The sequence below is a fragment of the Triturus cristatus genome, chromosome 3_2 (assembly GCF_964204655.1).
Source record: "Triturus cristatus chromosome 3_2, aTriCri1.1, whole genome shotgun sequence".
NCBI lineage: Eukaryota > Metazoa > Chordata > Amphibia > Caudata > Salamandridae > Triturus > Triturus cristatus.
The window spans coordinates 1,127,932,258-1,127,955,710 of record NC_140584.1 but is presented as its reverse complement, the minus strand read 5'-3'; the positions used below and the strand labels follow the sequence as shown (position 1 = coordinate 1,127,955,710).

Below are 23,453 nucleotides of genomic sequence, written 5' to 3'. Positions count from 1 at the left end.
ACTAAATGGAGGCCTGTTGAATATTGATGTGAAAAAGGATATTTGTAATCAACTTGTTTTTGTTTAAACAGGCCCCCAAGATTGAGGAGCAGAAAACTGGAAGCCAGAGAAATAAGGTGAGCGATGATTCAGTTATTAAAACAATGCCAAATATGCTGTTTCTCCATTGATTTTTCTAGAAATGTGTCCGCATTCCATTGCTCCAAGAGTCTGTGGAAACATCAATGCCTTTTCTTGAAATACAATTTATTTCTGATCCTTCTGAATCTGTATCCCTTTTTCACATAGGGGGGTCAAAGTTTGTTGCTGTCTGTCAGTCTCTTCACTCTCAGTATGATTATGGGTGTGAAAGAGAGGCTGATAAACAACCTTGACATTCATTGTTGCTGCTACACTTATATTTTGAGGTCGAACCTACTAGACAGAACAGCTTTATGGTTGTGAAAGGCATATTGTGGGGTTACTAAGAACCTAAAGAGGTTACAGCCCACCTATTGGTCATCATTGACTTGTTTTATTGTCACCTTTATTTGCTTGCTTTTTATTCACTGGATTTTCTTGTTTCAACCTGTCCAGCTTGTATTTGGCCCACCCATGGAGCATAGGCTCTTTATTATCTCTTTTATTAGCTGACTTCTATCCCTCCTCTACTCATGTTTTAGGAAATGCTTTTTTCCTTTTGTTTAGGCACTCCATGACAGTGAATGTGTTTTCCAGCTGTCTCCCTCACGGGCTTTTCTCCCCGCCCCACGTTGCTGTCTCTCACCCATGAACTTCTCTCCCCTACATGTATTTGTGTTGTGCTCTCTCTCTCCTGTGTGTTTCTTGCCCATGCTCTCGCTCATATTACATGTCACCCTGCCTTCCATGATTCTTCATCCTATGCCCATGATGTTACTTCACTTCCCATGTCTCCCCTAACATGCTCCTGCAGCCTGCTGATCGATCTAATTTTTTTAAACAAAAGCAATTTCATGCTATTTTTGCGCTACCTTTTTTATGTTTACCGGTGCATCTCAGGTCATTTAATAAAAAGAAAAAAGCCTGTGCCATTTTGTAGGCATGTGCTTACGGGTCGTACTCATGCATGTGCTTACAAAACGAGCCATTGTGTCATTATGCTTTTTAGTTACATATTCATTTACTTTTTAGCCATGCTGCACAGCAGTTGGGCTGCTGCACAGTAAGGCTAAAATCATTGTCGAAGGTGAGACCTATTGGCTTTGCCAATCCTTGGTTTGAATGGAACTTGTCCTACACCGGTTATCCCGCATCACCATTCAGTAGGATGTGTTGCCCATTGACCCCAATTGAATTTGCTTTTGACTTACATTAACCTGTTGGAAAATGACATGTGATATTCCCGCATGGATACTAGGATCCTGCCATGATGGTGAGCAATGCTGAGAACTGTGAATTACCACTGGCAGTCTTCAAACTAAGGAATTGGTCTGATTCTCACAATAACCCAGCCATCTGCTCATGTACACTTCAGCTATGTTCTCAATATATTTTTGACTTTTTTGTAATTTTTGGAGAATTCCGGTACTACGCCTGGAACATGTGATTGTCTTAAATCTTAGATCCGTTAAAGGTATCTGCAAAAACCTTGTGAGGATGCAAACATCTGTACGTTTGCGAGCCCTAAATTGGTAAACATGTCTTGATCCTGCACGAATACTGCTCGAAATGCCACAGAATCCGAGGACAGAACACCCAGGCCGGTTTGATATCTCCGAAGCTTCAGCATTCATGGCCGGCACAGGGCAGCTTGCAGTTTCCATGACCAGTGCTTGTTTGGACTGGGCGGTCTGCAGCTTTTCTACTTCCAAAATGAGTCAGAGAAAGTATGTGGATCTTGTGTTGCTAGCCATCTGGCATGGAGTTCATCAAAGCTCAGTTTTTGTTTGAATTGTGGTTTTCTAAGGGTCATGCTTTGGTTCCCTTTCTGTACTGAGTGAAGCAAACATTCCTAAGGCGGCCATAAAAATGGAAAGGCTGGGTTTATGTAGAGATCCTGCTAAGAGACCAATGAAAAAAGAGATGGTGCACATTTAAATAAAATAAAAAATGTACAATGTATATTTGCATAAAACTTTGTGAGCCAACCCCATCTTAGAGTAAATGAATAAAAATATCTTCGTTCACTCAGGGATATAAGTGAACATCTGTTTTTTAAACTCGTATTTATGCTAAATTGAGACAGCTGCTCGGTACTAACATTATATACTCTGTGCAATTAGCTATAGGAATGTCTAGGCATCTCGCTCCTGATTGAACTCAGTTGAAACTGTCTAGTCAGTCTTTTATTTACCATTGTTCCTTTTCTTTTCAGGATGACTATATCCCATACCCCAGCATCGATGAGGTAGGACTTAATATTCAGTGGGACTGATTGCAGCTGTGTGTCCTTGTATTATTTTATGTTAAGAGTAAATTAAAGGAGATGCCGCTTAATTAATTATTGTGTTGCGGCCAGTAAGGCTAGCAGTCACTGCAGACAATGATAATGCATAGAGCAAGAAGAAATACTAGATAGAGTGATGATACATAGAGCAGGAAGAAAGACTACATAGCGTGATGATGAATCAAGCTCGACGAAACACTAAATAGAGTGATGATACATAAAGCAAGAAGAAATACTAGATATCCTAATGATGCTGATCACTATTGCGGGCTTGAATTTGAACACTACTGTTGTAGGTGAAATGTTAAAGCTCTATCTTTTGTAGTCGCTTTGACCTATGTGGGTTGAAAATGTGGTGATGAAAAGGGTGTATAGCTGCATACCCTGACTGGGGGATGTCCCCTGTTGCACTGCATTATATCCCTATTCAAAGGGCTTGAATAGTCAAAACCGTAAATCACGTAACCGTAAATTCGGTTTTATTTTCATTGTTTTTGTTCAGTATTCTTCATTCCACCAAACAATAGTAGTAAATCCTAATTTCCAGAATTTAAATATGAAAAAAGCAATAATTTTCAACATCCAATCCTATCACTATGCATTTCGAGTTGTTTTCTCCCTTCGTCAGGGGATTAATGATCTAAAAAAATAATAAGAACTCAAGTTCAGAGCAGATTATTGCCGTCATGGCTAATCTAAAGCTGATATGACAATATACGTGGAGTAAGCTAAATTCCAGGCCTTACAGGTAATAATTCCATCCAGCACAGTGAGAATTTAAATAAAGTAAGTCTGATGGTAGGGTGAAAAAAGTGAATACATCTGAGATGAATGCGCTGTGAAAAAACACCTGTGCATGTTTACAAAAAATTGAGTGAATGTAAAATAAACGCGAATTAGGTTCAAAAACACTCCATAGGTGTAGCGTGTACCAGTAAAAGTGCAACAAGACCGTTACAAACCCTCCCACATGTTCATGATATCTCACCCTGTGACCATTAGATGGAATGCTAAAAAACGTGAAACTAAGTTAATAAATGGCAACAACAAGGTCGTAACATGATGAAAACCAGTCCGAGTGGCATGCAGTTGACGTGCAAGTAACGGGGCTCTTGGTTTAACAAAGCAATGCGTTACTCGCGGGAGTCTTCGATCAGAATGGCCGCATCCTATCGCTTCCGCATTCTTCCATTGTCAGGTGCATGTACTACACGCTGGACCCAAGTATACTAAAACTAAAGGAAGGACTAGTCTCAATCATGAGCGCCATCTTAAAGAAGTTGTAATAGAGGTAATGTGAAACCATGTGACTGGCGTATTAAGAAGGTGAAAGAAAGCCTATCTGTCAAGATGGGGGCCATCTTACAACGTGTGATCAACGCCATCCATGCGAGAAGCCCAAGAAAAGTGTAAGATCAGTACTAAACAGTTGGAGATGGTAAATAAACCTAGAAGATTCAATCTACTCAAGTATATAAGGTAAACCCATGATATAGTAACTAAAAAAATACACTATCGCATTAATCATGTTAGAATATACAACATGAAATCAAGTATCCAAAGGTCAAAAACATGTGAAGTGAATCAATTTGAAATCCCAGGTGGGTTAAAGGTAGCACCTGAATTCCATCCTGTCATTCAAACCATTAGGCATCAATATATCCAATCTTCTTAGCCAATAGTTCTCTCTTTGAAGAAGGAATTTGTGGTTGTCTCTTCCTTGTTTAATGTCTACCATTTCCAGGTCCATACATTTTAGTTGGTGAATGTTGTGACCATGCTCCAAGAAATGTTAGGCAATTACTGATTTCGAATATTTTGTCCGTATGTTATTTTTGTGCTCATTGAATCGGATTTTAATTTTTCTTTCGGTCTTTCTGATGTACGCCAGTCTGCATGTACATTTTAAAAGATACACTACGTTCATGGAGTTACAGCTGGCAGTAACTTTAAGGTCAATTTTGTTTCCTTTCCTCGGATGGTGAATCCATGAGCCTCTAATGATGCTATCGCATTTGTTGCAATTAAAACAGGGGACAGTTCCCTTGCATGTCTAAAATCTAAAAAAAAGTAATGCTGGTACTGTTGGCATCATAAGTCAAGTGTATTCTCTCATTAACCATGTTAAGGTCATTCAAAGCACCAATTAATTCCTCTTCTGACCCCTTCCATAGTGTGAAAATATCATCAATGTATCTCACGAAATGTATGGCATTTTTTTCCAAATTTCTTTGTTCAGGATATAGTCCTTTTCAAATTCATGCATAACCAAATTTGCATACGCTGAAGCTGCACAATTGCCCATAGATGTTCCCGTTAGTTGTAAATAATAAAAATGATCTTCCCAACTAAAATAGCTTTCACATTCATTTGATTTGTTGTAAGCATGCACAGGTGTTTTTTCAGAATGTGTGTATATCTCGGAGGTGTTAACTTTTTTCACTCTACCGTCGGACTTACTTTGTTTAAATTCTCACTGTGCTGGATGGAATTATTACCCGTAAGGCCTGGAATGTAGCTTACTCCACGTTTATTGGCATATAAACTTTAGATTAGCCATGAATGCGATAATTTTCTCTAAGCATGTTATTATTTGTATTTTAGATCATAAAACCCCTGTCGAGGGCGAAAAACTGCCCGAAATGCATTGGGATGGGATTGGATGTTGAAAATTATTGCTTTTTTCATATTTGAACTCTAGAAATGAAGATTTACTACTATTGTTTGCCTGAATACAGAATACTGAACAACACCAATGAAAATAGAGCCGAATTGATCAATGATTACGTGATTTACTGTTTTGAATATTGAAGCCCTTTGAATAGGGATATAACGCAATGCAATAGGGGGCGTCCCCCAGTCGGGGATCGCAGCCAAACTTCATATATTTACACTCAACGATCAGAGAGTGAAACCCTTCCGCACGCTAGAACAGGAATACATTTTGAAGTGTTCTCAGCAATGAATTGGTGTGTGCGCTCCGCCTTAATTGTGGATGAAAAGGGTGTAACGTTTCCTGACACTGTCCAGCTTGAACACCCGCTGTGCTCAAAATGTTTTCAACCACAATGTTCTTACCTTATGTTGTGATTAGGCCTGGGTGAATTTCACATTTGGTTGTATTCTTTGGCATAAAATGTACCTTGCGTCCACTTTGATTGTGAGTGCATTTCGTGCAACAAAAAAAGCATAAATTCACACATGACGGAAACAACAGCTGCTGGTGTCCACTTTGTTCGCATTCTTCCCCTGCACACCCATAGCATTTTTACCGACATGGAATCTCAATTACATGAGGTGGCATAGTGGTGTAATATCGGACATTTTATGTGACTGTCATAATGCGAAATGCCAGAAATTACGCAAGATTATGCCAGCGTAAACAAAATGTCACCCGGGCCTAGTTGGGCACATCTCTCTGTATTATCTTTCACTGGGCTGTGCTCAGCCACACACAGTTGACTTCTTGCTAGCTTCCTCTCTAACAAACACCAGGCATAAGGCAGATGTGAATGTTTTGGATAATCAGCCTAGATAAAAGTCATTTCAAGGTATTGATTTAAATTTGTAATTTCGGTGTCCTCAGAGGGACTCACTCCTTTTAACCAGCATGCAACAGTTCAACTGCTGTGCAACTTTATACATTTAAATTCTCAAGAATGAAATAATGAGCGGGGCGGTCGTCACATTTTAATGGTGCCAAAGGCAACCTCCGCATCAGAGCCATTTCCCTGAATGTGAACATTAATTTACAGCATTCATCACTGTGTTTCTTGCCAACAAAGAAAAATAATTAAAATAATGAGTCTTCCCTTGTGAACTGCCCTCCTTCCGGCAAGGCCATTACAAGAACATGCTGAGTCATTCAGAAGCTGCATCTCATAACTCGTTGGTGAGTATTCATCAAAATACCATTGGCTCTCATTGGCCAACCAGAGTAATTGACAGCTCTCAGAGCGAATGGGCAGCAAGTATAATTGTCAGCAGTATCCTCCCGGCTTCCCAAGGATCATTTGTGGGCTGGAGGATCAAGGGGACACCTGGGAATATTGCACAGCTGCATCTTCAGATGGGCCTGCCAACGTCTCCCATAGAGCTTTCCGTCTCAATGTTATTCATTCCAAGTCTGGCTTCCATTGGTTACCGGCGTAAAGCCCCGCTAGGCCCTTTTATGCAGTCTTAAAAGCCTCTGTGTAGACTCTACAGAAGACATCAGCTTCACCTGGGTTCCCAAACTTCATCAAAGGTTTCTCGGGTACTGTCACTGCTAAAGGTATTCCCATGCCCGCATACCCAAATGACTGCATAACCTTCACCATTTCATTGTTGTGCCTGTTGTCTGTACCATGAGTTTCCTGCCACCTGTCTTTGTTCATGTACCATGTGAAGGGTGCGGGGCAGTGCTTAATTTGTAAAAGAATAAGTGCCGGGACCCAAAGTTTTGCTCAGAAGCCCACGGCCAGTGCTATCGAATGTCAGGAATACTGAATACCAAGGCTGTTTAGTCTTGATTCCCCCTCATGCCTCTTTCATTCACCACCAGACATCCTCTGCTCCATTTTTTATTTATGTTTTTCACATAACTAAGGTAGTCTTCATCAGCACTATTCAACAATATTTGTTTTGATAGGGTCACATAGATTTTTTGTGTTTTGAGTGCGTTTCCATAAATGTTACTGCCTGCAAGCTATGTGTTAACAAAGTAAGATATATTAGCGTGTAGAACTCCCACCCGCTGTTTAGACCACATTCCCTCGTGCACTTTCATTCGTCCCTTCCCTGTCGTACGCCTACCGATGGTCAGTACGTTCTAGACCCTCCGACCTTCATTACAGTTAATTCTCCCTGTTTCATCTCAGTCTTAAGGTGAACACATTACAGTTCTCCATAGATCCATCAGGAACCCCTGGTAGATCATGCATATCAGTCCATCTTCCTGCCAAGGTTGTGTCTATGGTGCAATCCTATCTCTGGGTGGGGTGGGGGGCATTTCATCTGCCTTAGCTTGCAGTGCTAGTTGCTTTGTGTCCCATTCATTAATGGATGTTCTCGTCCCTCTTTTTCTTTGGGTCATAACAATAATTTCCACCATGTACCATTTTATCGGTTCTCTGAACCAGTGTGATATTTGGGAGCTGTTCTTGCTATCCCCTGCATCACTATGTGTAGTTTCCCTAAAAACAGTGCCAGATCTATAAAGCTGGATATGAGTTTGGATTTTGAAGGCCTTTCAAATCTGCCTGGTAGGCATACTGCAGCAGTTGTGGGCAACAATCTCCCAGTAAGTGCATCAGTATTTTGAGGAGAGATGCCGCAGAGGTTTGTATATGAGGGCATTGCCTTTCCATCCTCTGCCCCTTTATCTCACCCATTCAGGTTATTTTTGATTCCTCTTTCTTTCTTTGTCACTGTTTTTCTGTCATTCTCGTCCTTCTTTCTCCCCCCTTTTGTGTGTTTCTTTCTCTTACACTGTGTTAATGTCTGATGAGGAAAAATAAGGGCCAGTCCACAGACATAAGTGCTGGTGGTTCCCACCTGCAACCACCAGCTCAAATTAACCACTGGGTGGGGTGACAGGGTACATCTATGTCAGCCAGCAACCACATCATAATTAACACCAACATCACTGGCTTTCCTGAAGAACCATTTTTAATGGCCATGTCCTTCCATTTCTAAGCTTGCAGCCCCATCTGAGCGTTTACTCTCCAAGCGCATGCATGAGCTGTTTCTTATTTCTTGGATTCATCCTGCACTCTTGGTGGGACCTATCCTGACTGAGAGATGGTTTTTGTCTCTTTGTGCTCTCTAATGTACCTACTGCAGGTCTTATTACACAAGTAAAGTATCTTTACTTCTTTCTCGAGTTTTACCAAACCACATGTGGCACAGATTTCCCTCCAGAGTGTGGATCATTATCGTAAAACGGGGACTATAGTTCGGACGTGCCATCTTTTTTCAATGATTTCAATGGGTCATGCAAACAAACATCTATACACAATATCTCCACTCCTGGCCCCTCTGGCATTCCTTTTCCTTTCTACATTTTCTCCTGCGTTTCTTCATTTTCTCACAAATATACCGGGCTAACCAGCACTCGAATAAGATGAACGGCTATAATATAGCCTTATTGCCCGCCGTAGTGGGCTATACCAGCTATTAAAGGATGGATGCTTGTCTTCATGAGAAGCATGGGTGCTGGTCGCGCCGGCTTTGTTAATGATGTACCTGGTGTTTAGGATGGTGCCTGCTGGTAGGGGAGCCAATGGAGCACCATCAGGATGGGGGTGATGTGATCATATTTTTTAGGCCCTGGAAGGCCCATGCTGCGGCATATAGGATGGACCTGACTAGGGGTGCAATTTCTACTCCGGTCAATAGACCTTTTTAGTAGCCTGAGAGGAAACAATTTTTATTTCAAAGTACAGTGTAATCATTAAGACCTCACAATAAAAGGCTGAGCCAGTAATTTGAAGTTAAAAAATATATTAGAAACTCAAAGCCAGATTAATATAAATCAATTTCAAAATCATGCTGCAAAACATACATCCTTAACGTTGCTGCCATATTATAGCTCTAACTTTCTTCTCTCTCCCCTTCTCCCATTCACGCTTATTCTTTTCCTTACATCACCTCTTGTTTCTCCCACAGGCAATTTCTTTTCATAATCAGGCTTGTACACATCACTGTCCTGATGATGATCCTTGCATCTTCTTAACAGGATCGAATCGTCGTCGACCTTAGTTTAAACAGCATGCACATCAATCCATTGCGTAAAAAAGTGCAATTGCTGTTTTAAAAAAGCTTAAACATTGGATAATGTAAATAAGCTCTCTTGTCTTGCCTGAAATGTCTATGTATGTTGTGTAAATGTCATTTGTTCTTAACGTATGCAGGACTGTGTCCCACAAATAATTTGTTGTTGTATTTCTGTCTTGTTTCATTGAAGAATTAAATTGGTTGTCCGGCTGGACATCCTGTATATAGTACCGATTCTGGACTATATTTATTCTCATTCCTATTTAAATTATTTGAGGACCACTGTTTTTTGTAATCAACTACTACCCAAGGTCCTCGATTACCTTTTGGGTTCCTTTGTCCTTTTTTGAATATGCAAAACATACAGGATCATTAAAGAAAAACCAAAGCGGCATACAATATCAGTCCTCAACAGCAAAGTGTATATAAGGGCCTGTGTTGCAGCTATGCAAATTGTAAGAAAAACAATTTGATGACTAGACGAATGGTTTTGATCCTTCTTACCATACATCGAAAATATTTGCTGCATCTACTAAACTGAGGATAGGGAAAATGCTATTGAATCAAGGAAGCAAGTAAGGCGTCAGCATCAGAACCTCTATAGTCTTTCTGTAGGCGAGAGGTCATGTATAACATGAAGCCACTCAATCAGAGATGACAAGAGAGGTCTGTACCTCTCTATGGCTTAAGGGAATCTACTGAAAACCAAGGTGGGTTCTCTATATAAAATGTACAGAATACATTTGAGAAATATGACCTCATACATATCACAGTGTATTTCCAGTTCCCAGAAAAGAACGTGGCGCCTTGAGCACTACTCTCCACTTTCAAAGCTTCCTTGGTTCCTTGGTTTCTCTCTTCGTCTGATAGTACCATCTGGTAACACTTCCTTTATTCTTCATTAAAATTATTTGATCTTGCCAGTTATTACTCGCCTTACTATCTCTAAAATACAATGTGTATTTCACTTACTAACGATTGCCTTTGGTCTGCACCTGCTGGGGAGAAAACATGTAGAAAAACAACTTTCACATTAATATTAAAGGTCTTGACTGTTAGCTTAAGGCCCACAATCATGCTAACTTAATAGTTTTCTTTAAATGCATATTCTGCAACCTACATACAATCCAATAAATGACATCTTTAATAAGGAATCAAGGGCCAGTGCACCCGTTTGCGCATGCAAAATCACTGTTGGCCATGTACAATTCCTAAATAGTGAGTCGCAAATAGGAAGGGGCGTTCCCTTCCTAATAGCGTCCGCAATGATATGTGTGAATGTTTTGTGATGGCAATTGCAGTTGCAAAACACTCGCGAATTACCACCCTGGTAATGCAGTCGCAATTTGGAAGGGGTCCCCAGGGGACTCCTTCCACTTTGTGACTGTCTCTAAAAATATTTTTTAAAGGCAGGAAGTGGTCCCAGGGATCACTGCCAGCCCTTAAAAATTTTTACGAAAACGTTTCATTTCTTTTTTCTAAATGCATCCCGTTTTCCTCTAAGGAAAACGGGCTGCATTTTACAAAAAAAGCAACTTTATTAACAAGCATTGAAAATGCAATAGGTCTTGCAATGGTTTGATTTAGAGCTATTGGCATTGTAAATATTATTGTCAGAAACGGGAGGGAGGGCGGGGTGGGGGTCATCAAGGAAACGGGAGGGAGGGCAAGGGGCATCACAGAAACGGGAGGGAGGGGGGAGTGCAAGGCGCCGACAACGCGCAGGGACAGGGGGGGAGTGAAAGGCAAGGACAACGGGAGGGCGGTAGGGTGGGCGGGGTAAAGAAGGCACCAAAGCAATGGAAAGGAACAGAGCCCAGAATGTTCCTGCTGAAATATATTAACGGAGATTCTATATTTTAATTTAAGTGTCTGTGACAAAAGGTTGTAAACATTGTACTGAATACCCCTAAACAGCTGTCCCACGCCAGCCTAGTTACTACAAAGCGCATTTATAAACAAACAGAAGAAAAGCAATTCAAAATGATGTACTACACGAAGGACAACGGTGACACAGCATAGTGCTGGTTCCAAGGAGAGGTGAACAGTTTTGCAGGTAGCACGTTTGATGTTCCCTCTAAACACAGTTCTGATGTGGCGTAAACAATTCCAATAGGTCACTAGAATTAATGGCCAGCTTTTACCAAAAGTTCCCTTATTCATGTATTGCGGAATGGTGGTTAGAAGGGGCAAAGGAAAGGGGCTTTTGTTTTATGTCAACAGCAGCGGAGCCAGGGCTTCCCTCGACCACCCCCACCCACCAGGCAGTAAAGGGGGCGTGCACACAACCATCCTTACTCTTCTGTTCAAAACAAAGTGTGGGAGACGGAGAGAGGGCGCTCCTGCCACGGAAAACATAAGGGGGAGCATGGAGGCTGTGCAGCGAATGAAAAGGGGGGGCTCTTGGCCCCCCCGCCCGCATGGCAGTGCGGCGACCGCCCTTACCTCCGGGACCTCTCGGGGGTGGGGCGTGTCCTTTGGGGCGCGCCCTGCCACCGATTGGTTGCCACCCTCCCTTGACCCGGATGTCGCTAATCGACATCCGGGTCGGGGGGGAGGGGGCGGGTTGCTGAGGGGGTTAAAGAAGCGGGGAGCGCCCAGGTGACCCTCTCGGTCCTTGGTCGCTCCCCCACACCGGACGTGCCCTGGGCCTGGGGCGTGCGGTAAGGTCATGACCGGTGAGCAACTATTTTAAGGTCTGAGGGGGCGGGCATCATCCTATGGAGGTTCCCGCCCAGGGGGAGGGGACATTGGGCCCTCCTAGAACTTCAGGGGCAAGGTAGCTGGTGCTTCAAAGGGGCGCGGGTTGGGGAGTCACGCTTTCCTTAGGCTGGTAGCCACCCCGCGCATGCATACTCATGACGTCACCAGATGGCGCAGAGTAAGGGCCCTCCTTAAGTGGGTAAATGAAGTTCACGGCGTGGACCGGGTAATTACCGGGCCCGGCTGCGCATGCGCACATCTTTAGGGGAGGCGCAGCTAGTAGGACCTGACACCGGTTAGCGACCTTGCCATATGGCCCTGAAATGTTAGTATACAAAAATGCAGAGGAGGATGTTAGACTCGGTTAGGAAACAATCTGTATTAGAGTTTTGTTAAGGATAGTCACTCACACCTGTTGACAATAATGTATCTAATGTCCTGCTGATTTTTGTATAACTGTTTATCGTGCAATCATAAATGTTATTGTTTTATAACTTAATAAATACGGCCGGGGGGTCTTGCGGCCTCCCGCCTTCCAAAGATACCACGTTCTATGTTCCTGTGTCTGGGGGTGGGTGAGGTCATAGGGAGGGGGGCGGCAGCCAGTCACTGACCATGTGGCACTCCCCGATGTAAGCACCAAGATATTGAGACGAACTTGCTCCGCTCTCTTCCTCGCCGCTGATGGCAGACTTTACAAAACAGAGTCATTATTCACCTGCGATGAACGAGACACAGCAAGGGAAGCTGTCGCCTCCTCCTGACAGGAGACTGCCTTGGAGAACAATAAAAACACGCCTCGGTAGAGAGCACACGATTTCTGAGCTGATTCCCAATTAATGAATTTTCACCGCATGGTTTCCCAATCCGAGTGCTACACGCGAAAGCATGGTCCGAGAAGCTTTGGATTGTACATAATAATAAACAAAGCTCGCAATAAGACTCGGTCGGCCTTATCAGCACCCCATAAGCACCGATGGGGAGAACATATGGGAAGTCAATAACATGTGATTTCTTAAAATAAAGTAGCTTACCCCCAGGCGCAGGAATGTGCATCAACGGTTTACTTCTATATTAAGGGATCGTATAGTGTCTATCAGATCCTATCAGGTTGCTTCAGGCTGGTCCACTGCGTTAACAAAGCGCTATCCGCCTCCTTGTTTCCCTAAAGATAATGCCCGCTAGCTGGAGTGTGCCTCAGACTGCCGGCACAAGTTACACCGGCGTGAGTTAATTTAATTTTATAATGCGCTGTGAGAACAGCGTTCTAAATTGGCACATTTGTGGCCAATAGTGACATGAGCTGTCTTGCCCTCCAAGGAGCACGCAGTTGCGTGGTGCAGCGGCTGTTTTATCAAAACCATGCTTTTAATTGCACCGAGGCTCGGTGTACATCAACTGTTAATTGATAAATCATGGTGCAGCCGAACTAAAATAACCCTCCTTGTGAGTGCTGCCCTCACCCCTCTGCACCCTGTCACCCGTAGACATGCACTACCTCGCTATCATTCAGAGGTTCAAATCCCTGCGCTCTGAGGTCTTAACATTTAAGGTGGTAAGGTGGGCTGTAAACAATTGAAGCATGCTTGCTTCAATTCCTTTGTCTTCGTTGACATTCTTATACCCTCTTCTTGTATGACTAACAAGAGACTTACGTGTCAGGAGGCATGGTGAAACCGCATCCTATGTAGAGTTCGATAATGCGGCCTATAATCCACAGCTGCATATTATTACTCCAGGGGCTCGCGCACTCTGTAAAAATTAACTGTGTTCCGTATGGCGTGTGAGCGGTTTTAACGCACGTATGGAAATATAAATAAAGAAATCAGGAAGATGAGTCTCAATAAGTGGTCAACATGGTGCAGTGCAGAACGCCAAAAAGCATGCATGACAAACACGTCCACTACAGCAACGTTCACAACCCCAACGAGACGGGTCCCACAGTTTGGTCTGACGGACAGACAAGCCTGACTGGCACATAGGCACCTAGCGGCAGACAGCTGCGTTAGGCAAACAGGCAGTCGGCAGTGTTGACAGAGTGGCAGAAGGCCTCTGGACGGGGACGCCACATGCCCGTGAGAGTGGAGATAATGGGGAGAGGGATTGGGTTACCATGCCAGCATTCCGACTCATGAGCCGAGGGTCCTGTTTAAGACGTGTGGAAGCACGAGATGAGCGGCGGGGAGTGGCTGAGGAGAGCAAAGGAATGGTGGGAGGGAATTCAGATCCTGTTTAAAAATAAACAAGTTGGATAAACAAGTTTAAAATAAAAAATGAAAACACGAGTGCTCAGGCTTTAACAACCACTAAGGACGGAGTGACGAAGCAGCAATCTACGGTAACAGTCCAGATAAGAACAGCGCTGTTAACAACGGCGCTCTTGGAGCAAGTCGGACGAACACGTTTAAAAAAACGTAATTAAAAAAAACATACAACTCAGAGCATCGCGCTTCAGCTAGAATGACAAAAAGAAAGTGCTCACCCACTAATTAAAGGAGACAGTATCATGCCACAAGTAGAGGATCCAGTCCAGGTGGGCGGGGCCAAATGTGGACAGGGCGGTAACAAGGAGGTACTAAGAAGCCTCCTTTTCAATCAGATGCCAGCGTTTAGCATGGAGGATGATGCCACCCAATCAAAAAGATGGGCGGGGTTTCAAGTCCCCTTCGGAAAAGGTATTGACGACAGAAAGCCCTCGCACAGCGAGGAGCGCATGCGCGCTCCAGGGCTAGGTCTGCGAGACCTAAAACAGACCCCAGACATGGTGGTCTGCTGAGCCCAGCAGGCCACCATCCCTGGGAGGGCTGGCATTCCCAATGGGCTCACAAATTGCAAGAAGCTCATTAATATTAATGAGCCTCGCAATTTGCAACCCCATTGGGAATCGCAAAACATTGTAATAACACTGTTGTACATTTCATTTAGCGCCTCGCAAATTGCGATTCGCAATGAGTCGCAAATTGCAAGGCGCTAAATGAAAGGGTCGTACTTCTGGCGCCTAGCTCTTTTTGTACTGTACTCTTATATGTGGCACAATAACTTAATACATGTATTAATAGGCAAAAATGACAACTGGTCACGATTTATATGGAAAGCATTGAACACCCATATGATTTATTCTCACTAATCACTGGAGAATTAACTGCATTAAATGCATTTTAGCACCCCACCTTACAATCTAAACCTATAGAAGATTAATATCAACAATCCAGATGTTTCTGCGAAGGAAACAGTTAATACGCACACACACATATATGACAAAACACGAAATAGATGCACTTTATGTACCTTTAGTGCACCATATCTCATTTGTATTATAGTGTCCAATGAGTACATAAGGCCAAATGTAAATATATATATATGTGGCCTAACCAAACGTAGAATGCTGGAGCCAAAAGTATGCTACTCCAAAGCCATCAAAATTCTTATCATGGAGCCAGGTACATACTGTTTGTTATTCTTGGCAAACAACAGGAATTCCGTTCTAGGGAATCTAGCAATAAGTGTTACATTACAAGAATGCAGCTCTCACAAAGCGCAGGGGATAGGGAGTTATGAACCTCCTAACAGCCCACCCATTCTGGTGGGCCCGGCCTTCCAATTGGGCAATCCCCCCACATGCATAAAGGTTCAGTAGGTCCTAGCCCTGGGCCAGGGAGGGTGGGAAAAACACAGTACTTTGGAGAAAAGTGAAGATACAGACTATGGTGCCGGTTTATATGTTGGCAGGGAGGGAACTCTCTCCCTGCCAACACAGTGGTGCGCCCGTCCGAATTAAATGTAGGCTGTAGCCAAACTTTCATTGCCCGATATAGTAAATGCTGTCAGAGAACTGGATGTATGTCTATCTGCCCAACTAGGGCGGGTGGACATATATTTGTTTCTTTACAGTCCATCACCGCCAGGCAAACCCTGGTGGTAAGGGACAGTAAAAAACAAAAAAATGCCTCCTCGCCATACAAAATCACCCCCATGGGGATGGCACATTATCTTTTTAATTTTCTAAAAGAAAATCCCGTTTTCTAATTCTCTTTTTAAAAAGAAAAAAGTATACAGTTTGGTGGAAGGCTCCTTCATGTTGACAGAGCCCAGTACCAAACTGCTAAAAGGATTAACAGGAACTGCGTGATGGTGGTTCCCGCCAATGCTTTAAAAATGACCGATAGCTTGCCAGTCATTTCTAAAGTCGGCAAGTGACATCTCTGTCAGGGCGATGGAGTAATTCACTTTGTAGCCCTGGTGGAGAAATGGGCCTCCCACTGATACAAACATTGCCCCTATGTCAGGGTTTGGGCTGGAGGAGTCAGAACAGAACTATATTCTCGTGCCCCATTTTAGGGGAAGAAGAGGTACAGCTGTGAGGGCATTTCTAGCAAAGCTCCATAAAATGGTGGTGCTTGCTTAAGTCTCATTTGTTTATTCATATTTGGTTGAATCTGTATCAATGTATCCATGTGATGTGAAAAATTATGAACTTTGAATGGTATTATCTCCCTCATCCATCCATCTTTGATAAATGCCCCCTACCTATTCTTAGAGTTGCTCAGTTCACAATGATGGGTAATGCAGCAGGAGAGTCAGGTCTCACCTTGTTCCTATTTGGGTACTTCATTTTGCTTAATGTTTCTAACAAACAACATTAAATCACCTTCATCCCATTAGTTTGTTTATGATCCTCAAAATCAACTCTCTGAAAATAAACACTGCTCATTCAAAGTAAGAAGACATGTCTTTTGAAATGAATGCAGAGATCAGAGGGGAATATGTGCTCCATCCATGGTTGATGATTAATGTTGCTTTATATCAAGTGTCCAACGTAGGCCCAGAAGGGCCGGCTTCATGCTGGGTATTGCAGACACCTTCTGGTTAAATACACGAGTTCTATTTAGAATGATTATATGCAAATGTATCTTATGTGGGTATTATGAACATCTTTCATGGATCCACTCCCTGGACACCACTTATTTATATATCGCATAGATCAGGAAAATTGTGTCCGTGGTCTGCTTTGTTTTCAAAGATGATAACATGAATTCATTTCAGAAGAGGAACCATGCCATTAGAAAGAGCAAGAACAACAAAGAATAAAGTTAATACCAGTCCTATATTCCAACATTACTCCTATACACACATTTTCACAATCAGAGCAATTCTATAATCTGCTACTCATACAAGTTTGAACATACATGTAGGACCTACCAATGCCACGCTTTGCTAAAAAGTTCTCCATCCATAACTTTGAAACATGTTTGGAGGCTGGGTGGGCTTCTACTGAAGGCTTACTCGTTTCTCCTGTAAATTCCTGGTTTCTTTTCAGTCTTGATGATTGGCCATGGATTTTTGTTGTTGTGTTGTTGCTGAGAAGGTTTGTTGTGAAGAGGCGACCTTAGGCGTCTGGTCAATTGGTACTGTGAGAAACATCTAGTGCGCTAATTCAGTGCACAACCATGTAGTGTCTTTATAGACTATGCACAAGGTTACTCTAGAGATAAGAAAGCATATTCTTTACCGGCCTCATTTCTTCTTAAGAATACAGACACAACTGTTTGATCCTCTCATCAGTGCTCAACTCTATCAAATCTTTGATTTGCTGGTCAGAACGTGGACTTTTCCCACTTCAAGAATATTAACTTTCAGATGTTTTCTTCTTCAGATCCTCGAGAAAGAAACCACATACCCATTAATAATCCTTCCACAGTTTGGGGGCTACTGGATTGAGGATCCAGAAAATGTTGGCACCCCAACATCTTCTGATAGCAGCATCTCCGAAGAGGAGGACGAGCAGCCCAGTCCCAGCACCTACGGCTACAGACTGGAATGTAAGGGATCGGCCAGGGCTTACAGGAAGCATTTCTTGGGAAAGGTAAGTGGAGGATTGTTTTTACATACTTTGCATTGTCCAACACAGGGTGACTGAGAACTAAGCATTATCATAATGGGACTAGGCCGGGCCCAATTTTTAATTACGCCCATTTTTGAGGGTGAGGATGCAGCTCTAAATGCCGGATTACACTTCTCACGTATTCACATTATTATGAGTAATTTTGCTTTAAGTACAAGTAATTACACTAGAAAGAATTATGCCAGTTACACCCACCTCTAATGGGACACCAGGAATCTGCATGCAAAGATAAAGTCAATGATACTCGGAAGGTCTGTGGACTAATTTGAAAAGTATTTTAATGTGCAGTGAATAAGCAATGGGCCAGATTTAGATAATGGTAGGTGGCCCACTATCATGTGGTGGAGGTCGCTTCCACCAGGACTCTGGAGGAAATGCCACAAGCTAGATTTTGAGATCTGTCCTCAGAGTAGTTGTTGTCAAGGTGGCTCCTCTGAAATCACTAAGCGTTTGATGAGATGTTCAGGCAGCCACTCTGCAAACTTTGTTGTACTTCAAAAATACAAAAACAACCTAAAGCAAGAAAAAAAAAATAGATGACCCTGACACGTCAGGACTGTTCCTTTGGGGGGTTGAGGTCATTATTCTATTTTTTTAGTTTAGTTTGGGACCACTGGGGTGTGTGCCGCTCTAAATAGGGTGGATGGTTTGATGCACCTACACAGATGTCCACAATTCCTTCAGGCCACGGTGTATGGTTTCTGATGGCAGGGCAAGCAGGGCCACCATTGTCAGGAACATAATGGTCCACCTGACTCAAACTAGAGTGGGCAAACCATTGGTTTGGTGGACGAGCTACTCTTCTTTTTGTGGCAGAGTACCCTGTCTGCCAAACTCTAAATGCGGTCCAATGTGGTGTACCTGTTTGGCATTGGCGAAAAAGAAAAATTGTGGTCCAGTAGCCGTTCATGACATGAAGATGCTGAGAAAGTGCAACCTATTATTTGATGCAAATAAAGTTTAACATTAAGACCCCCCTTAGAGTTGCCAAAAATGTGATGAACATGCAGTAATCAAATTAACACATTATTGTCACCCCCAGCTTTTGCTGGTGTTAACTATTACAAATAAATTTGTGGGTGAAAAGTGGTGAGACAGCAGTTATACAGTATATTCTAGGTGCTCTAGAATAATTATTGCATCAGCCCTGGTACCACGAATTAAGCAGATGTAAGAAAACACATCTTTATGCTGCATTGGTTCCAAAGATTTGCTCAAGTTATCGCTTGCATTACAAATACATGTTATGTTGTATTATGTTATGTTGGGCTGTCTTGCGTTTTACAGTGTTGTGCCTTGCTATGTTGTGTTATGTTGAGTTGTGTTGTGTTTCCTCCTCGCTGAGGCTACAGTTTCCTGTGAGAAGCCAGATTTAAGTGTAGGGTGAGTTGGTGAGGTGAGACAGTCTGGTCTGGTTATCAGGAGCATGATTAAGTAGAACTTTAGAAAAGACTGTGGGGCAGATTTACAATAACTGGCGCATCCCTGCATATCAGCAGGGATGCGCCAGTTATTGTGCGTCACGGCTCCGCCACCATGGATGCGCCGCATTTACAATGCGGCGAACCATGGGGCAAAAATGGATAGATGCGTGATGCATCTGCTGCCGTAAAGGCTGTGCATTGCTGGAGTTGCAAGCGCGACGCAGCTCCAGCAAGGCTCGGGGGTGCCCTATCTTTTAAATGTTGCGTCAATCCTTACGCCTGCTTCAAGCAGGCACAGGGTTTTGACGCAGCATGGCCTTAAAAGTCGCTGAGTGAAATCTTGTAGATTTCACTCAGCCACTTTTAGGAGGCGTTCCTGTGCCGGAACTCACCCAGCGCCGGAACGCCTACATGTGGCACAGGGCTTTACAACGTGACGCATCTCCCAGATGCGTCACGTTGTTAGTACCCCGCACCATGGCCCTGGCTTTGTGCCGCCGCTGAGTCACAAAAGTGACGCAAAAGCGGCGTAAAAGAGGGTCAAGGGGCTTGTAAGTCTGCCCCAGAGTATGTAATCATGACTGATTTGAAAAACATTGGTAAATAGAACAATTAATCAAGACTTTCAATGTAAGCATAGCTCGGTTCTGGAGTTACCTTTTTTGGGATATTATTTACTTTTGGTGCTATCGCAAACGCTGCTGATGCTACACATCTAGCTTGATGGGATCTATGCTTACGTAGGTTGCCATCTCACATGGAACACGTCGCAAATAGCTCTCAATGGTTTCCCCTGGAATAGCCCCGCTTGACCATCCTCATGAAGACTCCGTCATAAAAAGGACATAGGCGGTAAACATTTTGACACTCTCTGTTGCCACGCAGAATATATTATGCTTTTAGATACTTGTAACTATCCAGAACTAGCTTAGAATATTTGCCGACACCTCTACTCTATTGCATATATTTTTCAGTTATTTTCACCTGACATTTGGCACAATAATCACTGTGCCAATTTTGCACTCTGTTTTATGACCTGTCATTCTTTCCCTCTCTCTCTCTCACTCATACACACACACACACATATATATGAATATATTCATTGAAAAAAATGAATGTTAAAGTGACATGATAGGTGAAATGGCAGTGAAAACGTAACGTTTGAACTCAAAAAGCCACTGTCAGCTGTCATCAGTAATACAATCAATGGTGTAACAGATCAGGTCATGAGTGATGTAATAAAATATGTCGGGTAATTTGCAGTGCTTGTTGAGGGCATACTTATAGTTACTGTAGGGCACAAGTTATAGTTACTAGAGATAACTATACCTGGTACATTTCAGTGTTTTTTTTGGTTTAAAACTTTACGTTGTCACTGAAATTTTCACCTAACTATAACGTCACTTTAACCATTGCTTTTTTCAGTAAATTTCTCTAGTGTTTTGAAGATTTTTTTTTACCATAAGTAAAGCCAATCCTAAACTGCACCCAGCCTATTTTGTTTTTGTTTTGGCCAGGGGGATGGGGCCTTTTGGGACCTGTGTACAAGAGCTAGGGCAACCCTACCCTGCCCCCTACATATTCTTAAAAAAATAATCTCAGGACTGTGGACTGAGTCCTGTAATGACTGGCCCAATATTTTCTTTCATGGTGCGGCCAGCCAATCAGAGCCCTCAGTCCCACGGGAGTGAGCGAGGAGGCCCAAGGGAACCCCCCCCCTCCACGGTCAAACAGAACGCTTTATTTTTTTAAGTTGAGCTCACAGGACTCTTGTGAGAGTCCCTCAAGCACATGTTTTGGACCAAGATCTAGCCACCTGTCAAATTTGGTGTAAATCTGTTTAGCCGTTTTGGTTGTAGATCTTTTTTTAAAAAGCCTATGGAAAATGCAAGGGAATTTAGCTTTTTGGGACCCTCCTTTTCATCGGCCCCCTACTTGACAGATCTCCCCAAAACTTTCCATGAAGAACTAGACAAAAAAACAAAACGCCAAAGTTATTAGCAAACCCAAAAAGAATTTCCTATGGAAACGCACACCCAACTAGAACTCCCCTTTCGGGCTTAGAGTCCCACAAAAAGTTTGCAAGAATAGAAGCAGAGAACCCACGGTAGTTCCCATGTTTTAGGCTAACAGCAACTCAAGTACACATATCACTCTACAACACCAACGCTACTTTAAAATGCTCGCTTCAACTGTCTGTTTTTCTTACAGAGTTTTAAAGCATACAATTAGCACAGTGCTATCCATGCCGAGATAGAAAAGTGGCAAAGCCTTTTACCATTTATGCAGCAAAGCCTTTAAGCATCGAATTAGCTAGTGGCATCCATGCCAAACTGACAAGCGTCTTTTACCTCTTCAGGCACATGCTTTGGATTGATAAAGTACCATCCAAGCCAACCTGGCATTATTAAAAGTAACCCCTGATACGTGTTTCACTCTCTTCAGAGCGCATCAGAGAGGTATAGCTTTCTCCGGACAGAAAGTAGCACGCGTAAGTCAAAGCAATACCCTTTCAGGATTAGAATGCGCATAAATTATGCAACAAAAGCAGAAAACCCTGGGTAGTTCCCAAGTTTTAGGTGGAGAGCAACTATTTTACGTAGAGCACCCTGCAACACTACGAAGCTTTAACAAGCATTTACAATGCAATGGTCTCGGCATTGTTAAAGTTAGAGCTATTGGCATTGCTCATGACATTATTTTTGTTTATGTTTTTGTTTTTAAAACATATAAAGAAACAGCATTGTTATTTACAATGTCAATAGCTTAATCACTCTCAAATGCGAGACCTATTGCATTTGCACCCACACACACAGCCACACACACAAAGCCACCCACACACACAGAGCCACCCACACAGAGCCACTCACATAGAGCAACCCACAGACAAATAGAGCCACCCACAGAGCCACCTACACACACACACACACAATTATTAAAAGGTGTTTATGATGGCGTGACAATCGTCTGCTCTAAATACACAAACACAACCGGTATAGCCATTCGCCGCAAAGCACGGATACACATTAGGCTTTTTATTATCTTTAATAAAGTTTTATTTTCTTACAGCCTCACAAGCACGCACAAGAAACAAACACAAACTTCAACAAACACACATTTCTGCATATGAGTGCACCTTAGTTGGCATAAGGAACCGTGCTCAACGCTTAAACGCATTTCTATATCCAAAATAATCCTAACACAATAGTTAACACAACCACAACGCATGCGTGCATTTCGCAGCACACATAACGGCATAACCCTGACACCACACACACACCGGTAAATGTGAACCGGTGGTTGCAGGTGGCACTCACCGGCACTCATTTTTTAGGAGAAAACCTTATTTTTCCTCAGCATACCTTTATCCAAAGAAGAGAGAGAGAATTATACACAAGCATTTGCAATGCAATAGGTCTTGCATTTACGCGAGTTTGAGCTATTGACATTGCAAATGACAATGCCTTTTTAATTTTTGTTTTTGTTTTTAAAACATAAATAAAAGGCTTTGTCATTTACAATGCCAATAGCTTAAACTTGTGTAAATGCTTGTTTGTAGTAGCAACTGGTGACACTGGATATCCTCAGGAAAATAGACTGAACAGGTGTCTCACTTTACTTTTGTGTGTAAGTACATAGCCCACATACAATTTTCACATAGAAGTCCGGCCAGCATAATTCAACTAAGAAAATGACATTTATTTCACGAGGAAAAAAAATATACAATGCTGCCTACTTCTAACTGCTATCGAACAGCATCGCATGTTACAAGGGACACTTGACAGCAATGGGCATATTCAATCAACTTCCTTACTCCTTTACTGCATTGTTTCTCTCTTTTTTTTGCCCTTCTTCAGTTGCCTCCATCCTTGCTTCTTCCCTTTCCAGCTCTCTCTCCTTCTGTCTTCCGTCCCATCTCTCTCCCTACTGCTTTTTTCTGTCCCTTCTCTCTGGACGCCCTTCTCTCTTCTGCCTCCAGTCGTTAACTAGTGAGGCGGTGGCCACCATCCCCTCCCTGCGGCTGCCACTCAAGCTGCCAGTCTTGCTTGATCGCCTTCAGGTGTTGTATTGGTTGTGGAAGGGGCGGGTGCTGATGCAAGGGACTCCCAGTGGGCTCTTGGGGGGGGCAATCTGGTATCTGCCCTCTCGGACTGAGCTGAGGAAATAAGCCATCTGTCAGAGAAGCAGAGGCCCCTGACTGCTGCCTCTGCCTACAAGCAGGGAGGTGGGTACTTCCTAGAAAACTCTCTAAAAGCAACCG

The 23,453-nt window shown here is 42.9% G+C and overlaps 1 protein-coding gene across 3 annotated transcripts in view; it reads left to right on the top strand.

Annotated features, from left to right (window-relative positions):
- RAP1GAP2 (RAP1 GTPase activating protein 2) overlaps positions 1-23,453 on the top strand; it is a 964,048-nt gene that overhangs the window by 593,939 nt on the left and 346,656 nt on the right. For all 3 annotated transcript variants that reach the window (XM_085649926.1, XM_085649925.1, XM_085649924.1), the window contains 3 exons: positions 72-116; positions 2,336-2,368; positions 17,520-17,729. In XM_085649926.1, coding sequence (XP_085506052.1) covers positions 72-116; positions 2,336-2,368; positions 17,520-17,729 — 288 coding nt within the window. The remainder of the gene's footprint in view (positions 1-71; positions 117-2,335; positions 2,369-17,519; positions 17,730-23,453) is intronic.